Genomic DNA, 23,113 nt, shown 5'->3' on the forward strand with positions numbered 1-23,113 from the left:
CCATTTCATCTTAGTGTGTCCGAAATATAAGGAACTTAAGAGTAAAATTCATAAAGAAATATTACTGGTCTAGACCAAGTGTGTTTAAATTTATTGAACTTTTAAGTTTAAAGAACATCAAACAGTTAACCAATTTAGGAAAATACATTTTCACTACATTTAAAATCAGAGACAATATTACATGAACATTTTCTGTCAGTTTACTTTTTTACTATGGAAATTTATATTGACACCGATGAACTGTAAAGTTGAAGGTAATAAAGAAGTTGACTTATTTCATTCCAAATAAAAAAGAGGTTTACTCAAAAGGCACTTGATTGTTGAAAATATTAACATAATTATCATAGAATTATATAAAAATTCCAAATACATCATTTCAAAATTTTAAATCTTTGAGATCAAATACATCAATTCGAAATTTTAAATCTTTGAAATCAAAAACATCAATTCAAAATTTAATCTTTGCAATAAAATACATCAATTCGAAATTTTAAATCTTTGAGATCAAAATGCCCAAAAATCTATTTTTAACAACTTTGCATGTAAATAGTTTGTCTATGACATTAACAACACACATATCGTGACAATTTTCACTATGTTGGTATGTTGGTGGTATAATTCTACTCCATTCAATAAAATGCTCTCAGAAAATATAAAAACACAATAAAATTCTTGTAAAAGTTTCCATTTAGAGTCTGTATTGACTTGTGCTGCTGTTTGTGTTTAAACACAAAAAATATATAAAATCCAATTGCTAATTTTCCATATTTTATATGGTTTAAACAAGTCACTGACTTTAGAATTATCATTCAAATCATAACACTGAAAATGATTGTTGTTTTAGAAACAGCCCCATATGAAACTAAGTTATATTAATATTTTACTTTTAATTTAATTTATCTGTCTAATATGAGTGCTCCTAGACAAGAGGGACAGAAGAAGAATATTGGTAATTTTGAATGAGAATTAGAAATCTAAATGTTAATAAAAGTTTGCAATTTGTGACATTAGGTCACAGTGACCTGTTTTTATATAAAAATTTGAAGCGTTGAACATAAATGCAACAATACACAAGTTGAATGATTGTAGGTTAAGTCAGTATTAGTAAAAATTATAAAGTAAACCAAGTCAATCATTATATTTTTGCTGATCTAGTTTTGACTCTTAATTTAAAACATTAAAAAAAATCTTGAGCAAAAACAGTTAATTAAGATTTGAGTGATAATTCCAAAATCAATCAGACATAATATTTTAAAAGCAACAACGTGATATTATATGCCAACATTCAAAATTGATAAAATTTCTTATTTTGCTTCATTAAGTAGTCAAACAAATGTGCATCAATTTTAGTGTTTCATAGAAATTTAGCTCTTTAATAGTCTATTTGATATTTCCTGTAATTGACCCAGGCCTGTAGTTAATTAGATCCATTTCTTAGTTGTCTCCTTTGGGAGGATTTAATGAGATCCATTTCTTAGTTATCTCCCTTGGGAGGAACCATAAATTTTCATGGACAATGGAGTGGAAAGAGAAAATTTCTTAGTTGTCTCCCTTGGGAGGATTTAATGAGATCCATTCTTAGTTATCTCCCTTGGGAGGAACCATAAATTTTCATGGACAATGGAGTGGAAACAGAAAATTTGAATGTACATTATATGTGTAACCTTTTAATTTTACAAATCTGTTGAGACAAGTTTATCTTTTGATAAGCTGAAAACTTTTGATACCTTTAGTTATTTCCCCTAAAAATTTAATAAAACATTGATACATCATATTTACATTTAAATTATCATTCATTGCTTTGGTAGAAGCCAATTTTGTCCAATATAGAACCAGTCTACGATTGACATAGGGAACTGTAACAATTTGAGTTAAAAGTGCGTAATAAAAGAATCAAATTAGTAGTTGGCAAATAGACTATCGAAGATAAATTTCTCTTATGAATTTGCGTTTCAAAATCTGATGCATTTTAAGTAATATTTTGAAAAGTGTACTCCAAAATTTTGTGATTGGTTTAAAACATTCTTAATAATGAAAATTCAACAAATGACATAATATTGTCTTCATTTTGGTGTACGAACAATGAAATTACCAATGTGCTTTAAATTCTGAAAAGGAGAAATTGGAAAAAGAGAAAATTACAATTTTCAATGTTGGTAAGGTTGCTGCCTCTAAGAAAAAAATAGATTTAACATGTCCAAGGCTAAATGTATTTCTTGACAATGGCTGCCGTTCATGAATGTAACATTAAAATTTATACAAAAATCAAGATCTTGGTTCAAATTGTGGCCTTTTCAAAATTTTACTTCTGACAACAAATACTGACCACTTGTTATTCTATAGGTGTGAATAAACAACATGAATAAATAAACAGGAAATATTTTCTTTAAAATTATTTGCAGTTAATTTCATATTATTTATTTATTTATCAATTACCACAAAATTTCTCTATTTATAATAAATTATGAAATCAAAAATTTATCTTTCTTTACATCTCACTCATGGTTCTAAACTGCAGTTCCATAGAATTTTGTGTTATTATACAAGAATTATACATAATAAGGACTTAGAACATAGTTAACATTTTGAAAAGTAAAAAATGCAAATAAAATAAAATACAAAACACTTAAACAATAAGTGTATTTTTCTTTTAGGGAATAACTAATAAGCTTACAAATGCAAAGTATAGAATTATTAAATGTCTGAAACAGTCATCATCTCATTACCAGTTCAAATATTAGCTTTTCAAAAAGCTTTTTAATTTGTGAAGTCCAATACCATTTCTGAAACTTATTTAGTTTAAACATTATTCATAATTGAAAAATTATTGAAATAAAATAGTACAATTTTACATAGCACTCAAATATGGGATACTGAAATAAGTTTGGAGAAACTTTTAATAAATCATCTAGTTGACAAATGGATTGGTAGACATGTTACAGACTAAACAATATCTAAGAATAGGCTTGTAAATGCTTTTTCAACCATGTTTTTCTGGAAATATATAAATTACAGAATAACACATTAATGTTCAATTTTAACCACAAATTAATACATATAAAATTTACAATTACTAAATAAATAATAAATATTGCACCTTTTGAATTTACATTTAAAGCTTTCATATCATATCTCTGCTTTAATTAAAGTCATTTCTTCTGATGTTTAGCACATACATATCATTTATTACAACTTTGTCTGCTTTGAGTAAAATCTGATTGAAATAAATTCTGAAAAAGCATAAAAGCAAAACTTTGAAAACCAGATGTTCCGCAGGACGCAGCTTTATACGACCGCAGAGTTCGAACCCTGAACAGTTGGGGCAAGTATGGACACAACATTTAAGCTTGATACAGTTCTGAATGTGGATTGACAAAGAATGAATGTGGTCTAAGAACTGAAACTTAAAAAATTAAAAATTTTAAATTGGACATTTACCTATTATGGTCCAATATCAAAAAATCTAAATACATGGTTAGATTCAGCATATATCAAAGAACCCCATATTTTCAATTTTTGTTGAAATCAAACAAAGTTTAATTTTGGACCCCGATTTGGACCAACTTGAAAACTGGCCCCATAAGCAAAAATCTTAATACATTTTTAGATTCAGCATATCAAAGAACCCCAAGGATTCAATTTTTGTTGAAATCTAACAAAATTTAATTTTGGACCCCGATTTGGACCAACTTGAAAACTGGGCTCATAATCAAAAATCTAAGTACATGTTTAGATTCAGCATATCAAAGGATCCCAAGAATTCAATTTTTGTTGAATTCAAACAAAGTTTAATTTTGGACCCTGATTTGGACCAACTTGAAAACTGGGCCCATAATCAAAAATCTAAGTACATGTTTAGATTCAGCATATCAAACAACCCTAAGAATTAAATTTTTGTTAAAATCAAACTAAGTTTAATTTTGGACCCTTTGGACCTTCATGTTGACCAATTTGAAAACAGGACCAAAAATTAAGAATCTACATACACAGTTAGATTCGGCATATCAAAGAACCCCAATTATTCAATTCTTGATGAAATCAAACGAAGTTTAATTTTGGACTGTTTGGGCTCCTAATTCCTAAACTGTTGGGATTAAAACTCCCAAAATCAATCCCAACCTTCCTTTTGTGGTCATAAACCTTGTGTTTAAATTTCATAGATTTCTATTTCCTTAAAATAAGTTATAGTGCGAAAACCAATGTGTCTTCGGACGACGACGACAACGTCATACCAATATACGTCGTATAAAAAAATCTTAAGCATTTTATTTTTGTATTTATTGGACTAATACACATTCTTTAAAAATCATAAAAGTTCAAACTCCGCTAAATTAAATGATTGCATGAGATCGTCATTTTAAAATAATTCTTACAAATACTGACGAAAAAGAACACAATTTTCTAAACTCTCGCCAAATGTTGATATATTTGAATGTAATGAGCCTTGATGATTTAGGTGAATTGGAAGACATTTTCAACCTCTTCTCCAAAAAATTCTGTCCTTTGATATTTTCTTTTGACTATTCTGATGAGATTGTACCTCTATCCCATAGACTTTTCTGTTGAGCTTGAAGAATCTGTAAAAATAAACATAATCATCTCAATAGTGAAAATTCAGAAATTAATGCGTACATTTATTACTTTGATTTTGTCATTATAGTCTAAATTTTAAGCAATTTATTTTTTGCACTATTGAAAAAAATCCTGTTTGATTCATAGAAAAAAATCAAAACGCAACTTTAAATTATTGCGATTATTACCCTGTCGAATTTTTCGCAATAATAAAAACATAGCAATAATTTCTGAATTTATAGTAGTTGATTATGATGAGGTTATAATCAATGAATTATAAATTGTAAATTCAGAAATTATTATAAGTTTTTTTTTTAATCGACTGAGTGTGTATCTGAATCATTATAACACGCATTCAGAATCTGACCCATGTTTTTGTGCATAGTATTCTGAAATAACAATACTTAATCATGCGTTTCGATCTATTCTTCAAAAAATTAAATTCTGAATTTACAGTATTCTTTTATATGTAATGTATTTAAAATCTACAAGCTTTAGGTTAAAAGCTTGATATATTGTATGGACATACATGTTTTGGGAAGACTATATGAGGGGGGATAGGACCTTTATCAGGACTCCGGGATCGGATGTTTTTAAGCTCGGGATTTCGGGATTGACCCTTTCGGGATCCGGGAATTCTTTTTTCCAATTTCGGGATGTCGGGATTTAAATTTATTTAATATCGGGACCTCAGGATTTCTAGTATTTAAGCCCGGGATTTCGGGATCAGGACCCCTCCTACCCTCCCCCTATATGCTGCCCTTTAGATGACTTTTATCTATTTTCTTCATTGGGTTTCTGTCTCATTGACAGATATACCACATCTTCTTTTATTCACATTTTAAAATACATATTAGCAAAAAAATAAAAAAAATAGACACATCAATCAAAGCGTATTCCAATATATATGTCTTTCCTTTAAACATCAAAAGATTGTAAGGGAGGTAGTTTTCTTAAGTTACTCTGGATTCCTCTACAAATAAAAAACTCAATTGAAAGTAAAAGTATCATGCTGCATATAAATTAAAATATACCCTTATTTTCTTCTTCCATTGATAAACTTCTTGATAAAGTTCTTTTTCTGGAACTACCACTGCCTGTACTTGATGATCCCTGAAAAAAGGATAAAGTTTAATTAATTAAGGTACCTAAAAAAATCTTTGACTGAAAATAACGCATGAAGTTAGTGTGGTTTAGTATTTTTGTGATTTTACTTTTTGTTGAACTGTCAAATATATTTGTTACCTCCTATTGTTCTTTCTTTTAAAAGTATTATCAGTACATTTATTTTAATGTTGATGGTAATAACAATATTTAAATATGAATATTTGATTGAAAAAGATAGATGAAACAATATGAAAACAATGTGTGATGGGTTCTACCTTAAATCTCCTTCAAGAATATTTTCTCCATAAGGCGATCTCCACCCTTGGATGTTTTAAAAGTTGAAATTTTTAAATATCTATATTTATTTTAATATTTAATAAAATACAAATATGTTATCAATACCTCTTCCTTTCTTTCTAACAAAGGCATAACAACACTTGCTGCTGATCCTTCGCTAGCTGCCCCCTCACTGGTAGCCCCTTCACTAGCACCTCCCTCACTGATGGCCTCTTCACTACTTCCTGAAGAAGGCCCTGCCACCATTGTGTCGTCAAACACTGGTTCTGGAGGTGGTAAAACCTCATGTGGTCTTGGAATGCTTATCAGTGGATTTGAAGGAGTTATCGATTCCTGAGTCTCATTCATAATGGAATTAGCATCGAGTGTACTGAGAGGATCAAATGAGATCTGCTCCCCTGTCTCGATAACAGCACACTCAACTGGTACCTGTATTACATCATTGCCTTCTGCTCTTCCTATGCTCGTATGAACTTCTTCATTACTTTGTGAGGTATATGTTATTGCATTTTGCCTCTGGGACAAATGGACGGATGGGTGTATGATATTATGACCTTCATCCTTAGGTCTTGCACCAGTTTCAAGACCGTGCAGTGCAAGCTGTTGCCAATATGTAACATTTCCATTCTCCAAATCTTCCTGACTTTCCTGAGAAATGATTGGCAAGGACCTTACTCTACCGTTACTATCTTTCCCATTGTCTAAGTCACCTTCAACAATGAATACATTTGGCAGCAAAGTAGCTCTGTTATTCCTTCTCTGTTGCTGGTGTTGTTGGGAAGCATTTAATGGGTCCGCAATGATACCCTCTTCGTCACAGCTATAAAATCCAGTGCTATCACTGAATAAAGGATGTGACATTCCAGCACTATCGCTGAATAACGGATGTGACATTCCAACGCTGTCACTGAACATAGGATGTGACAGTCCAGTGCTATCGCTGAACATAGGATGAGACATTCCGATGCTGTCACTAAACATTGGAAAGGAAATTCCTGACGGAACTGTTCTGAAGCTATCATCAGCACCTGCAGACGCCATTTCATTTCCACTTTCTAGTTGTGAGTTACGAGGTGAACTCCTTCTTGAAAATGGTTCAACTATCAATAGATAAATTTAAATAGTTTTCTAAAAGGAATATATGATTACTTATATAGTTTATACTTATATAGTGAGTATTGCTAAGTCTTATTTTTTACATTTTATTGTCTTTTTTTCTTTTTGCCATGGAATTGTTATTTTCCCTTTATTTTTGAGTGTTGAATGTCCCCTAGAATGTATGGTTATTCATTATTTATACTTAAATAGTGAGTATTTCTCAGTCTACATTTTTTTATGTAATGGTAGTTTTGGACTTTATCTTTTTGCCATGGAGTTGTCATTTTCTCTTTAACTTTTGTCTTGAATGTCCCATAAGCATCTGTCACCTCTTTTTTGTACAATAACTTGCTTATGAAGATGGTTTTTCATTTTATTTTTGTTTGTTTATCAATGTTCATTTTGTTGTTGTTGACTGATCAGACAACAAATTAAAATAATTTAAAGTGAAAATTATCATTTTCTATCAATTTTTGCAATAACCAATCTTAAATGTTTGTCCAATCTTCAAAAATTGCAATAATAAATGCATGACATTATTTCTGAATTAATAGTAGTTTAGCTCATTATTTATAGAAAGCTGGATTAAAAAAAAAATTAAAAAAATAACCTCTAGTGAATACTTGTCTCATTTGCATTCATTCCAAATCTCCTTTTAAAACTTATTTTAGAAAATCAAATATCTACTTTTTTTAAGTAAGGAATACCTTTCAAAGTTGGTCTATCAGACTCTTTAGACGTAGCACCAAACAAATTTGATTTTTTAGGAGTAGTTGGCAAGCTAAAACTTGTCTCTTGTGTATTTTTCTTCCTGAATTTAAGCCAATTCAGATCCACTGAGTACCCTTTTTTAGATTTATCTAAATATCCTCTCATTTTGTGGTAGCTTTTCGGTGTTCTACTTCCACTTCTAGCTCTTCTTTCATTTTCATTCATTCTCTTAACTTTGGTTATACTCAAATCTTTTTCATCTGCAGGCAAATGTTTCTTCACTTTAGTTATGCTGTCAATAGCATCGTCGCTGGGAGTCGCACTCATAAGCAGATCTTCACAAGACAATTGCTTTACATCTGTCAATTCTGAATCAAGTTCACCTTTACCTTGACCTTTGTCTTGACCTTGACCTTTGTCAGGATCTTTTTCATCATATCTTGCTTTTAAACTGGTTGAATCTAAATCTGCTGCTTGATTTGTTTGTCCAGCATCTAGATCATCAGAGAGAGATTTGACCACTGTTTCTTCATCCCCTTTTGGTTCCAAAGCTAATGTCTTGACACCAGTCTCATTTTCGTCCATTTCAACAATAACTTCCGTAATTCTATATTTAGCACATGTGGCTTCATGATCCTTAGATGAATTTGAGCTCGACTTGCTACTGTCCAAACTTGAGTCAATGTTTGTTATACTTGTAAGTTCGTGATCTTCTTCACGAGAATTACGAGTAACAGATTGTCCTCTTTCACTACCATTCTCAACTGGAGGGACAGGGGTATAGCGTCTACCAACTGAAAGTTTAAAATACTTAAAATTATTTGGTAAATATATAAAATTGAAACAAAACTATTTTTTTAACTATAGTTCCTTTTATTTTTGTGAATACATGTATCACTTCCTTTGTTTGAGAAATAGTTTCTGTTTGAAGAATAGCTAATCTCTTATGTTTTGTAAATTTCCAATCAACATAAAATTCTAAGATTTGTTTATACATACTCTGTATCTAAAAAGTAAATTTATTAATTAAAATAGTTTTCACTTATTTTGCTTTCATCACATATAAAAAATGTTTAAAACTATGTTTCTCAGGGGCAGATCCAGCCATTTTAAAAAGGGGGGTCCCAACCCCCGGAACCCCCCCCCCCCACTAAATCCGCCAATGTTTCTACATGGTACATTGAAATGATACTTCAAAAAAAAGTTTGATATAATATGTGTGCAAAACTATTCAGACCTCCACATTACAATACATGCTGCAAAAGTTTTCGTTCTACATATACAATATTCGTACAGTGTAGGAAAATATAAAATTTACTTGACAAGCTTTAGAAACAGAGTTCTCCTGTTCCTTAGCAAGTACAAATATATTTTGTATTTTCCTACACTATGAATATAATATTGTTTTTTTCTGCAATTTAACATTGAACTCAAACACAATATTTTTTTAACCTTTAAACATGGATGTCTTTTACTAACCTTTAGACATTGACCCATTTTACTAATATTTAAACATGGATGTCTTTTTTTAACCATTAGACATTGATGTATTTTACTAATCTTTAAACATTGACATATTTTACTAACCTTTATTTAGACATGGACTTATAATTTACTAATCTTTAAACATGGATGTCTTTTACTAATCTTTAGACATAGGACCTAAATCAGGACTCAGGGATTGGGTGTTTTTAAGCTCGGGATTTCGGGATTGACCCTTTCTGGATCTGGAAATTCTTTTTTCCAATTCGGGACCTCAGGATTTCGTGTTTTTAAGGCCTGGATTTCGTGTTTTTAAGCCTGAGATTTTGGGATCAGGACCCTCCCTAATGGATGTATTTTACTTATCATTAAACAATGACATATTTCACTAACCTTTATTTAGACATTGGACTTATAATTTACTAATCTTTAAACATGGATGTATTTTACTAACCTTTAGACATGGACATATTTTACTAACCTGTAAACATAGATGTCTTTTACTAACCTTTAAACATTTTAATAAAAGTAGCACAGCACCATTTCTTTCTGAACACATAAATCAATATGGCCGACACAGACAAGATAAGCAGTGAAGAGAGTATTACACCTATCAACCTAAAATCAAAACATGTACAAATGTATTACATCATATTCAGAATTTTTTATTTGGTATATACAACTACAATTATAATAATCTCGTATGTTTTTAATTTAATTTCATTTATATGTTTTGGAGTTATGTTTGACGTCCATTTTCACTGAACTAGTACACAGTTTTATATATATGCCAGCTGAGGACCACCTCCGGGTGCAGGATTTTCTCGCTGTGTTGAAGACCCATCAGTGGCCCTCTGCTGTTGTCTCTTTGACATATTTCCCAATACCATTCTCAATTTTAAAGATTGCAGGACACAGTTCTGCTTTTAACAATGAGTCACACCCAAAATCTTTTGTAAACAGTCAGGTTGACAACCTTTAATAAAGTACTATTATATTAACTTAATATATGGAAAATATACAAAACTAGAGGCTCTAAAGAGCCTGTGTCGCTCACCTTGGTCTATTGAATATTAAACAAAGGACACATGACAAAATTGTGTTTTGGTGATGGTGATGTGTTTGTAGATCTTGCTTTGTTTGTCTTTTCGTTTATTCGTCCGTTCATCCATTCGTCCCGCTTCAGGTTAAAGTGTTTGGTCGAGGTAGTTTTTGATGAAGTTGGAAGTCCAATCAACTTGAAACTTAGTCAACATGTTCCCTATGATATGATCTTTCTAATTCTTATGCCAAATTAGAGATTTTATCCCATTTTCACGGTCCACTGAACATAGAAAATGATAGTGTGGATGGGGCATCTGTGTACTTGGGACACATTCTTGTTTTTTATTAGTTTATCCTGACTTTTTTTTACATAAATTGTCATACTGCATTTTTTTTGCTCATCCTGTCTTTGCTTTTAAAACTCAAAACTCCTGTCCTGCCTTTTTTCATAAATTTCATCCTAGCCCCCTTCTACTACCCACCATAAAAATCAAATACAAAAATGTAGTAGTTTCCTTACCAGATATACATATGGTGTAACCCATCACCATCTCCCCCTAGTCTGGTACCATTGGCTCCTGTAATATATAAGTAATATGGTATTAACTCAACAAACATTGAAAAATCAGACTTGCCATCAAACTTTATATGTCTACATTCAAGATTGCTGTCAATTCAGAAGTTTAATGCTCTTTTTAAAAATAACAATACTCCTATCAATTACGGATCCCATTTATTGATTTTCAATAGTCAATGATATTTTCTAGCTAAGAGAGTGTGATGAAAAAAAAACTACTTGTCAGTGATTAATTAACCTAAAACAATTATTTTCTATTTTTTTTTCCTTGTTTGAGAATTTACATGTATTGTCTTTGACTATATTGTGAAGGCATTTCAGTGATCTTTCTTTATCCAGTAGGGAGATTTTCCTTACCATGATCAGTCTGATCTGTGGTGGGTGGGGGAGTGGGCGGAGGACCGTCCTTGGCTGTTCTAGGACGACACTTCCTATCTGCCTTTGATGATCCTGGATGAGCCTCTACTTGATGACGTGTACACCTAAAGTTAAAAAGCAAAAATTAGTTATACTTTTTTATTTTTTTTAACTCATTCAAACAGTTATCAAATTCAAGATTCAAACACTGGTTCAAAAAAATACAATATTTCTCCACAAAAGAAACTGAAAATTAAAATTTCTAATTATCAGGCTTGTTTTAAGATTTCAACTATTTAAAATTATATTGTTGAAATTTTTTTTAAATATTTAAAATTTAATTGTTGAGAGTTGTTAAATATTAGTGGTGGATTCTGTTTCTCTATTGATTTTTAAACAATATGCAGACAAATTAGATCCTCCCTTTCGAATGATCTGCAATCAAATATTTCTCTTTTATGTGACATCATCAGGCAAAGTCACCTTTTTATTTGCCGTCACAATAGGTAATTCAAGGGAAAGCAAGACAATTTGATCAATCAAGAACTAAGATCAAACGAACCACACATTGATTAAATGAAAATAATCAATAGGTCATGAAAAAGATAAATCATGTAAGAATTAGAAAATTGTTAATATGAAATCTGATTTCTAGCCACATTCTAAAGAATTTAATTATGATGTAATATAAACACTTGTTTAAGTTAAGTAATATGTAAGTTAATAAGCTTTGTAGATTAACAGAATAAACTAGTTATAAGCAAGCAGTAAAAGGTTATTTTAGTTATCTCCCCTATAAACAGTGTTATTTTTTATATTGGCGGAAGAAACTAACTGTTTGCAAGCTGTATGAAGTTATATTAGTTCTGTAAATTCAGAAATTATTGCGATGTTTTTATTACATTGTGTTTTGCTAACATACGACAGAGCTATAATTGCAATAATTAAAAGTTCTTGCATTTTAGTCTAAAATGACATAATCACAATAATAAATGCACACAATTATATCTGAATTTACAGTATATATATATATCTGATGATCTTCCCTATAAACCAAAATCACTCAACACTTTTTTAAGTTATGAATATTATGTTAGTTCAGTAATATGTTTAAGTTAAGAAATAAGCCTGATGTATTTCGTATATAAACAGAGGAAAATAGTTGTATTAAGGCAAGCCATAAAAGGTTTTTTAGAGTATATATGGGTTATCTCCCCTATTAGCCCAACTTGAGCAACACTTAGTTATATTTTAGTTAATAACCTTAGTATTATTTCATATATTGGCAAAAGAAACTAATTGTATCCAAGCTGTAAAAGGTTATTTTAGTATATGGGTCATTTTCAAAAAATGTCGAATTTTGAAATTGAAAAATTTATTAAAAGTTACTTATTCAAACAACCCTCTACATAAGCAAATCAAAACAAACAGTACTTTAAGAACAACATATTAAAAGATGCAATCTTAATGATGTCATACAAGAATATCTTGAAACATTTTTTGATCGGTGGTACAATATTTTGTTTATCCTGTTACCATTTTCAAAAGAAATTTTGGGTTATTAAGAAAAGGTTTAGATAAAATGTTAAGCTTGTTTAACGTTACCAATTAGATGGTTTTCAAGAGAATAAACTTCTATATATATTCATTCTGTAAAATAATAGATTATTTGCCAATTTTCTAGGTTGTACTGAAAAATGGCTCTAAAAATTGGTTTTCAAAGGTTGTAAAAATTACCACCAGTAATGCAAGTCTAAGATAGCAATTTATATTGTTTGGCCTTTTTCCACCCTTTCGAATAAACCCAACATCAAGTAAATCCCTCATAAGTTAATTTACTTTTCTCTTTATTTCGTTGGTAACAGGAACGTACGTTTCTGATATATCACTATATAAAAGTCTATCCTGTTACCGATATCAGTATTGCACCTGCAAATGCTTAATTGGGAAGATTAAGACGTTATAACCTTAAGATGAGTTCAAACAATGAAATATTTCATTCGTTTTCCACCTACATGTTAAGATAAAAAAATTAACGACGTGTTTGTCTATAATTGTCTATCCTGTTACTGTAACCATAGCAACCATAGTAACAGGATAGACAAATTTCTTCGTTTTTGATTGCTGTTGTGAAATAACTACTCCCTTTGGTGAAGTGATTATGGTTTTCTATTGTGAATTTGGTTTCCAACACGTTATTGCACTTTTTACAACCATACTGTTAGTGTAATTAATCAAAATGGTCGGTAACAGCATAGACATGAAAAAAAGTACGCTCTATTTTAATCACTAAATGTCTTGAAATTTCTTTTCTCTACACTGTCGTTCAAGAAACGAGGCGTTTTAAATGTAAAGATTACTTTGCATTTTTAAAATCAACACTGACTGATTCAATATTCATAGGGAGAATAATTTAACGACTGATTTAAGTAGCGGTAACAGGATAGACATGAACCTCCTGTACGCTGATTGAATTTAGTTTGTAGATAATCTGTTACATACAATGATAAAGAAGCTACGATTTTTCGTTAGAATTATAATTAACGTTCTTAAAATGTCTCTTTTGCAGATATCAAGGCGATCAGAAAATCGGAAAAAAATCATTTGAAATGTGTTTTTCTGACAATGTACGCACACAAATACCCCCAAAATCGGCCTTAAATGCAGTTTAATCTTATCAAAATAGATGTAAGGTTTGTTTATTATTAATGTTCTGAATCACAAATCCGACAAGCTTTCATTTAAACCATTACAACTGAAATTTCCATTAGAAATAAAACTTTTAGCATGGGTGTACTGAAAATTCGACATTTTTTGAAAATGACCCATATATGATTTATCTCCCCTGTAAACCAAATATTTGTTAAAGTTAGTAGTATGTTAGTTAATAAGATTGGAGTTATACCCCATTTTGGTAGAAGAAACTAATGTTAGCAAGCTGTATAAAGTTATTTTAGAGTATATATGAGTTATCTCCCCTATAAACCCAACTTACCAACAGTTTAACCCATTTTATCTACTAACTGAAAAGACAGGTTAAACAGAAATAAAATAATAATTCAGAAGAAAAAGTCTCAGTATATAATAAAATTATTTAAATTTATCATCAGTGATTATTCCTTTGAATAAAATCCATCCTTGAAATATATAGCATGTGCCTACACCATGAAAAAAATTCAAGTGCAAGTTTTCTCTCTCGACATATTTTTTTTGGGGATGTATTTGTATAGCAATTTCACCTTTTAAAAAAGAAAATATAATAATAATAATGTGATTTGTATTTTCATTTAAAGTCAAAATGAAGCTTTAAAATTTCAAAATGTTACTCTTAATTAACTTACCGAGTTTTTACACGACACACTCCATATCCGTCATTTTCTGGTTTATAATGTTCTTTTTCACATTCAACACAATTACCTGTAAATTTTAATAAATATTTAGAATTAGTAACTATTGTGTACTTTAACATTTTAGTACCTTACATTTCAGAAACATGGCATGGTCAGTTGTTTTTTAATTGTGCATCACATTTGTGAAATTTTTTATGGTGTTGCTTGCTAGGAAATAAAATAATACCATTATAAAATTAAGTATCTCTACACTTAATGTGAAACTGTTTGTATTATTTCCACTCAATAAAATCAAAATGGCTGCCTTTTGAATGTTTTTGAATGTGTCTTATAGGTCCTCTTCAAAGTATAAAAGTTCGGAAGTTCTAGCATTGTATTTGTCAACATTTTACACCTTGCTAATACTCTTTGTGAAGATTTTAATAACTACCATTGTTGCTATTTTATGAAATTTTCCTTTGATTATTACTGACTGATAATTTCCTTTCTCAGCACTGTAGAGTGATATGAAAATTTATCGCTAGAAACTAAGGCAGGCTCTGAGCACTTGCTGTTGTCAATGAAATTAACAACATCATCATAGGTAAAATAGAGATAAACAGATATCATTGGTCATCTCAACTAGATTGCTTTACTCACTTTCCCCGTACCAACTGAAGCAAGAAAATCAATCTCGTTTAGATGACCAATGATAATCTATAATTTTTATCCATAAACAAAGACAGACTGAAATAAATTTACCATCATTATCCAGTTCATAACCAGCCTCCTTGCAATGCTTCGTGTCAAGCTGGCAGTTGTTTATGTCATTACCATAGTAACCATTGAACTTGTTACACAAACACTCTCCGTTAATCCAGGTGGTGTCAACTGCAAAAAATAGTAATTGTTCAGAGGTAAAGAGCTATGCATTAATTTCACTAAATTAAATTAAATAATTTATCAAACCTATATAATATACATAATATCAGGATCAATAGACCATTTCAAGTTTGTTGCATTTCCGCCAAAAACTTTGATTTAAGTAAACATCAAATGTGCGTTTAGGGGCATCATCACTTCCTTCCCATGTTGAGTGAGAGGTTAAAAAAATATGATGCTATATTGCACTAATTATTTGTCTAACTAAATTCTTTTAATAGATTGCATTTCCGTCAAAAAACTTGCTGAAAAAGTGCAGAAAACTCTTACATTTAATAGTTATTTTCTATTTTTTCGAATGTTTTATTAATTGAAATCATAATGGAATAGGTGATAAAGAAGAATAACATCTAGGAAAAATTCAATACTTTGAAATCCCCGACAGCCTTAGGTATGATTGAAAACCACCTCTGACTAAATCAAATAAACTGGAAATCTTATTATTCGGTGGAATCTTTTAGTCATGAACTTATTCAAGTGTAAGATTCTACAGAATATTTTTTATAAGAATTGAAATCTGATATACTTCAGAATTATTCCAAACTTACTTTCTGCACAGGTTGGCTTGGTAACACAGATATCAATATGTTCAAACCACTCTGATGTTTTTATTGTATCTTTGGTGTACTTCCCAGATGGACAATTCTTACAAGTATCATATCCATCATTGTATGTGCAAAATACAAACTGCTTACCTAAAAACAGAAAAAAAGTTTCAAATATTGTGTAACTAATAAAAATTTGGGGTCATCATTCGGTCATTATTTCTACTGGTTCAGGTTTATAGCTTTATTTTTACCGTCAATTACATAATATATCAAAATGCTATTATATCACCATTTTGGACAATAAAAATTGTTTTGATTTTGCATTTGCCCCAACATAACCTGGATGGCTCAACTGGTAAAAATATGCATTATTTTACTTATTTAGAGATCTTATCTATCTATCGTTTCTGGTCATTTTCTAGTTATTCAATAATTCTGTTACTTGTTTGCTAAAATAATTGAATAAAATTTGAGTATGGAAATGGGGAATATGTCAAAGAGACAACAGCCCGACCAAACAGCAGATAACAGCTGAAAGGTCACCAATGGGTCTTCAACCTGCAAGAAAATCCCACACCCTTGAGGTGGTCCTCAGCTGGCCCCTAAATAAAAATGTGTACTAGTTTCCATTTTCACTTCATACTTAACTCCAAAACATATAAATGAACCATTTATGCATGACTAACAAAGGCTAGAGGCTCTTGATTTTGGACAGGAGCAAAAATGTGGCGGCGTTAAACATGTTTTGTGAGATCTCAAACCTCTCCCTATAACTCTAGCCAATGTAGAATGAAGAAACACACAGTAATACGAACAGTAAAATTCAGTTTAAAAGATGTCAGAATAGGTAACAAAAAGAAACTAAGCATAATGAAAACGATGCTTACTTTCTGCACAAACAGTTGTATAACAACAGATTTTATTGCCAGTATTATTTATTCGCTGTACTTGACCGTCTTTACAAGGAATTCCACCAACTCTAACAACAAAAAGCTGAAAGAAAATGTGCAATTTCATTTTATTAAAAGATAGATGTGTATTGTGACAATATTAATAATGACCATAATTCTATTAATAGAAATATGCTTTTTAAAAGTAGTAGTCTATTTGCCAATAATTGATTTAATTCTCAGATATTGTGTACTTTTAGCACTGGTTGCTCTCCTTTGACAATTGTAAACTGGTTTTGTACCGTACAATATGGGCTTTGCTATCAATCAGCAAATATTTTACCAATTTTTAATAAATTAAAATAACTATTGATATCAAGTTTTTAACTTCTTAAAAACATACAGATGTATTATACATATAACGCACAAATAAATTTGGTATTTCGGCTACCTCTTTATTATCAATGAAAATGTATCCCACAATTCAATTATTGTGTTATCCTGCAATTTAATACAAATTCTTTAAATGCTTAGTTTTTGTAGCTTAAAATATCTGCTCCCTTATTGGAGAAGCTGGATTCCATTTTTTGTCTATCAAATTGTAGATGTACACTTATATTTGCGAAACACCTGGTCATAGGATAAATTTTACTATTAAGATTACCATTAAAATCAAAACTACTGCTGTTGTGATATTCCTTGCCATTGTTTCTTTTTCTTCTCATAACTGTCTTATATATTTCGTCAATCAGGTAGCTATCCCTAAAAAAAATGCTAATTAATCATCTTTCTATCACTAATCATAAAATATCATCTTCCTTCTATAATATATAGCATCACATCCATAATGCTATTTAAAATAAAATAACTTCAGATAGCAACACATTACCATGATCTGCTACAGGCTCTGGGAAGAGCATTGGTGTTACCTTAGTATACCTATGAATGGTCAACAGCATTTAGATGTTAAAGCAATTTAAAGACTGGAGGGCGGCAAAGATTTAGAATAATGTGTCCAGTAAGAAGATATGATTTCCTACAGACTACTACCTTGTTAACTAATTAAATATAGGAAGATGTGGTTTAAGTGCCAATGAGGCAACTCTCCATCCAAGTCACCATTTGTTAAAGTAAACCATTTAGGGTAAAAGTAAGGTCTTCAACATTGAGCCTTTAAATGGCTCACACCAAACAGCAAGCTATACTTGTAAGCTATAAAGGGCCCAAAAAATGACTAGTGTAAAACCATTCAAACAGGAAAGCAAACTATCTACCTTTTCAAAACAACAGAAACGAGAAACAATTATGAACCAAATCAGAAAAACACTTATGAACCTCATCAAAGAAGCAGAATAAAAATCTGGTCTAGTGTGTCCATTTACATGTTTAGTTCAAAACAGAGTTCTGAAACATGTTATTTAAAAAGTTCTCATCCTAAATATCCATTTAACTTGCAACTGGACATTAAACTACCATAATCATCATAATTAACATATATATGACTTGTTTATTCTCTTTTAAATGTTTAAATCATAGTTTCATAGTGATGAATTTGAAGAGCTGTTTTAAAAAAGTTATATCAGGTTTTGAGCCATGGAATTGCCAGGTAAAACTATAGTAATCCTGAGGTTAATTCTTCTTTACCAAGGTGATTTATTAGAGCTGATATATATTTCAGTACCTTAGCCAATTTTACATTTTAAATATATAGATAAGACTTAAAATCTTGTTGGTGCAATAAGTAATATTGAATTTATTTCACCCAATTATTAAAGTGAGTAATAAGTATTTGATTGGTATTTCAGATTTGTAGAAAACTTTGTGTTTATTTTGAACTAGTTGAACCCCATCTGAATCTTAAAATAAAATATGTCAAAAATTAATTTATAGAATGTCTGTAGAAGTGGTCCAAGGACACAGTTATCGTCCTTTGGTTTTCGTTGTCTACGAATATAGTTCCTAGTGTAAACAGTGTATAACTTGCATGTTTTATTTGATACACTAACCCAATTAATTTCTTGATATTAAATGCATGAAATATTAAGAAGGGGGATGTAATTACATGTTAAAAAAAATTTGGGTGCTGAATCTTTATGTTAAGTAGTGATTTGGTCCAGTTCAAAAAGGTCAAATTTTATCACGTCTGAGGCTGTCAAACTGAATTTTACACCCCCTTAACAAACAATTGTCAATATTTTGAGTTAGAGCTGGTAGAAGTTTCTATACTTTTGATATTATTTGTCTCACTGGTAGTACACTACACTGTAAAAAATCTTTTTGAGAAAGAGCAGGTGTGATTTTTGTCGAGCCTTCGACTTTAGTCGAAAAAGCGAGACTAAGCGATCCTACATTCCGTCGTCGGCGGCGTCGTCGGCGGCGTCCACAAATATTCACTCTGTGGTTAAAGTTTTTGAAATTTTAATAACTTTCTTAAACTATACTGAATTTCTACCAAACTTGGACAGAAGCTTGTTTATGATCATAAGAAAGTATCCAGAAGTAAATTTTGTAAAAATAAAATTCCATTTTTTCCGTTTTTTACTTATAAATGGACTTAGTTTTTCTGCGAGGAAACATTACATTCACTCTGTGGTTAAAGTTTTTAAAATTTTAATAACTTTCATAAACTATCCTTGATTTGTACCAAACTTGGACAGAAGCTTGTTTATGATCATAAGATAGTATCAAGAAGAAAATTTTGTAAAAATAAATTTCCACTTTTCCGTATTTTACTTATAAATGGACTTAGTTTTTTTGCCAGAAACAAAACATTCACTCTGTGGTTTAAGTTTTTAAAATTTTTATAATGTTCTTAAACTATCCTGGATTTCTACCAAACTTAGACAAAAGCTTATTTCTGATCATAAGATATTATTCAGAAGTAAATTTTGTAAAAAAAAATATTCACTTTTTCCGTATTTTACTTATAAATGGACTTAGTTTTTCTTCCAGTTAACATTACATACAGTCTGCAGTTAAAGTTTATAAAACATTTATTAGATTCATAAACTATCCTGGATTTTTTTACCAAACTTGGAAGCTTCTTTCAATCAAAAGACAGTATCGTGAGGGAAATTTTTATTGATGTTTTTCCTCATTTTTGTTGAGTCTGCGATTAACAGAAAAAGTAGGCGAGACACCGGGTTCCGTGGAACCCTTACAAATTTTTTTAATTTGAATTTATTGTCTTAAAGAAATGCACTACAAAATATCTGTGTTCTCGGGCCAAGTGCATCACTGGTGGACAAATGCAGTTTTGATTGTTTTTAATGCAATTTCTTAAAAATTCTATACACATAAATTTGTTTATAATGATGTTTTTGGTTTTTAAAAGATCTATATCGAGATTTTTTGGAGATATATTAATTAAGTTATAAAAGTTCAAGTGACATGTCAGATCAATTGCTTCTCTAAAATGCACTTATATAAACACTAGATACTTTAGAAGAAAAATGGAAAATTGTTACAACTGTTAATCTGTAATTTCCACTAAAAAAATTATAATGATGATATAATTGCACAATCCCAGCCACATAAAGATGTGTTATTACTTTAATAATCTAAGTTGTAGAAAAAAATCTTTAAATATATTTTAGCATTTTTGGAGAAATCAAAATACATGATGTTTAATAATTTTGTTAAAACGATATATTCTTGTGTACTTATTTGACAATGTTTATGCTGATTCAAGCTTGAGACATATCCACTTCTCTATTTAATGGAATTGCAACTCACAGAATTTGTATGCACATGCAATGTAAAATTATTATATTTATTCAATTTAATTATATATGTCATATATCTAATTACTTTTTCTTTTAAATCAAACACCACAATTACTTGCTTATCTACCACGTCACATTGTTGTGATTAAAATGGATGCAAGGATAAAAACTTATCCATTGAGCTATGATGGCAGCAACCACATCCTGATAATTTTCATCTTTCCAGTCAAAACTTTAGTGAATTTAAATATATGCAAACTATACTTTGCTTGAACACTTACCTTGGTTCTCATAAAAATTGCTAAATAATGTCTGTATGTCATGTGCACTAGGCAATTTGCAGAAATATTTATTGTTTACATAATGTATGCAGGATGTGTTTTAGAATATGTGCTAAAAATAGTAACAAGGTGCTTTCCTATGGTGATTTTTCTTTGTGGAAAGCCCACATTTTGCACAATGTAACGGTCATATCAATCAACATTGTATTTTTTCTTACCAATATTACTTTTTAATGATATGTATCATTTTATCAACCTGTCAGTTTTGCAAATTCTTTTATTCTTTTGTTTTCTTTGATTGGAAAATTTCCCGGGGAAAAAATCAATAAAGTGTACAATTATCTCCCTTGGTTGACTCTATCCCTGTCCTTTATTTGTCTGACTCTTATGTTAACGGACGCATTCCAGTCTACAAAAATCCCGGGTCTCACTAATTAGAGACAAGAAGACCAGAAGACTATTTAGCGACAAGAAAACTTAAAAAAATAGATATTTAATTAAATATATTACAAAAAAATGCATTGACATTAAAATTTTAATATAGGCTAACATTTTGTTGTTGTAATTATATTGATAGATGACTGAGAAATTAAACATTAGTTTTTACAAGGATTGATATAGTATACTATATAAATCCTTGGTTTTTATTAGATAAAATATGCCCCCTCCCCCAAATATGTTATAGATCATGTATGAACTGTTTTCCTTGCATTTGCGCCAATTTTTACAAAAATCCAATCTGTCATTTGCGCCACAAGGTTATATTTCATTTGCGCCAAAAAATAAAAATTACATTTGCGCAATTTAACAGGTAACTGCCACGGTTACATATAACGGCACAGGTAAATATATGTATTGCTCGGTACATCGTGAATAAGATTTTTTTCTTAATTTTTTAGAGTATTTGTAAAGCAAAATTATATCCGGGTGAAATTTGATCCGAGGAAAAAATGTCACAGTAGTTGTTGTTATTTTTTTATCCGGAGGAAACTATTTCCCTGGGATATTTTATCCTTTGTCGTGAAATTCTATCTGGGTAGTTAACTTATTGAATAGTTATTAGAAAAAAATTATCCTTTAAAAATACAATGAAATAATAATAGTGTATTTGAAATAAAGCGAAATTGTTAAAAAAAAATATATATTATAATGGGAAATAATTTCACAAATTATCCTTGAAAAAATTTCCGGAAATATTCAAGTCAATATAAAAAATAATATCATGATTAAATAAGGTTAGTGAAATTCATGTAAAAGTGAGTTGTTTTCAGATTTACAGTACAAATATAAATTTAAAAGTAAGGTAGAAATATAGTTGCATATTGCTACTGTTAACAGTAATAGAAGAATTTGATTATGATGATATTTTTAACTATATAAATAGTTTTGTCTGGGGACAGAGATGTAGTTGTTGATTGTATGGAAATCAGATAAATCATAGCATAACAATATATTGGAACAATAGCATGTTTAACAGCTGGATAGTTTTTACCTGTGAAATGTTATCTGTCTTATCAAATCAAGTTGTAAGTCATCTTTTTATATAAATGAATATATAAAAAATAAGATTCAAATAAAAATTTCGCTATAAAACATTTGTAAAATAGATTCAGAAATATATTATATTAATGTATTTAAAATATAAATTGCTCATAATTACCTCCCTTTGATAAATTATGCAAATTTAGTCTACCTTTGTGAAACATTTTATAATTATAGTCAGGTATATATTGATTTTGAGTAACTTACATAGTAGATAATGGGACTCTATTTCACACGGTTCTGTGAAATATAGTACGGCAAATATATACCGGTACATACTATCCGCATAACACAGATAGATTTTCACTCCTCTGGAAAAAATCAACCTGTGAAATACCATGCCTGGAAAAAAATTACCGGGACAAATTATCCTCAGGATAAAATATCACAGAGGAAGAAATAAACCGTTACAAATTGTATTTGAACACTAATATGAAAATTCTTTTATAAGAACGTATCAGTGGATAGTGCTTTCGTTGATTTCGGAAGAAAATATTTTATTATGCAATCAAAAACTGTGTATAAAGGTTAGTATTAATTTAAAAATGTCTTTTGAATAAAACTATATATTTTTATACTATTTAAAATTGAGAATAGAAATTTACCTGTAG

The 23,113-nt window shown here is 30.0% G+C and overlaps 1 protein-coding gene across 1 annotated transcript; it reads right to left on the reverse strand.

Moving 5' to 3' along the window:
• Window positions 1-1,700: 1,700 nt before the first annotated feature.
• LOC139500027 (serine-rich adhesin for platelets-like) lies at window positions 1,701-21,288 on the reverse strand. The gene is made up of 13 exons (XM_071288723.1): window positions 20,961-21,288; window positions 17,619-17,716; window positions 16,952-17,057; window positions 16,065-16,211; window positions 15,337-15,465; window positions 14,587-14,662; window positions 11,246-11,370; window positions 10,832-10,889; window positions 9,776-9,885; window positions 7,782-8,579; window positions 6,082-7,076; window positions 5,607-5,685; window positions 1,701-4,577 (listed from the first exon to the last, which is right to left on the reverse strand). Exons 2-13 carry the CDS (start codon window positions 17,658-17,660, stop codon window positions 4,543-4,545), a joined length of 2,700 nt encoding a protein of 899 aa, XP_071144824.1. The 5' UTR covers window positions 17,661-17,716; window positions 20,961-21,288; the 3' UTR covers window positions 1,701-4,542.
• Between the last annotated feature and the right edge of the window lie 1,825 nt (window positions 21,289-23,113).

Source organism: Mytilus edulis, chromosome 13, assembly GCF_963676685.1.
Source record: "Mytilus edulis chromosome 13, xbMytEdul2.2, whole genome shotgun sequence".
Classification (NCBI taxonomy): Eukaryota; Metazoa; Mollusca; class Bivalvia; order Mytilida; family Mytilidae; genus Mytilus; species Mytilus edulis.

Excerpts from the sequence above, each read along its gene's own strand:
- LOC139500027 (XM_071288723.1), bottom strand. The coding sequence starts at position 17,660 with ATGGCAAGGAATATCACAACAGCAGTAGTTTTGATTTTAATG. Across the intron at positions 15,466-16,064 it reads CAAGCCAACCTGTGCAGAAA|TTGACACCACCTGGATTAAC; the intron begins GTAAGTTTGGAA and ends TATTTTTTGCAG. Across the intron at positions 8,580-9,775 it reads TTTTATTAAAATGTTTAAAG|TTGGTAGACGCTATACCCCT; the intron begins GTTAGTAAAAGA and ends TTAAACTTTCAG.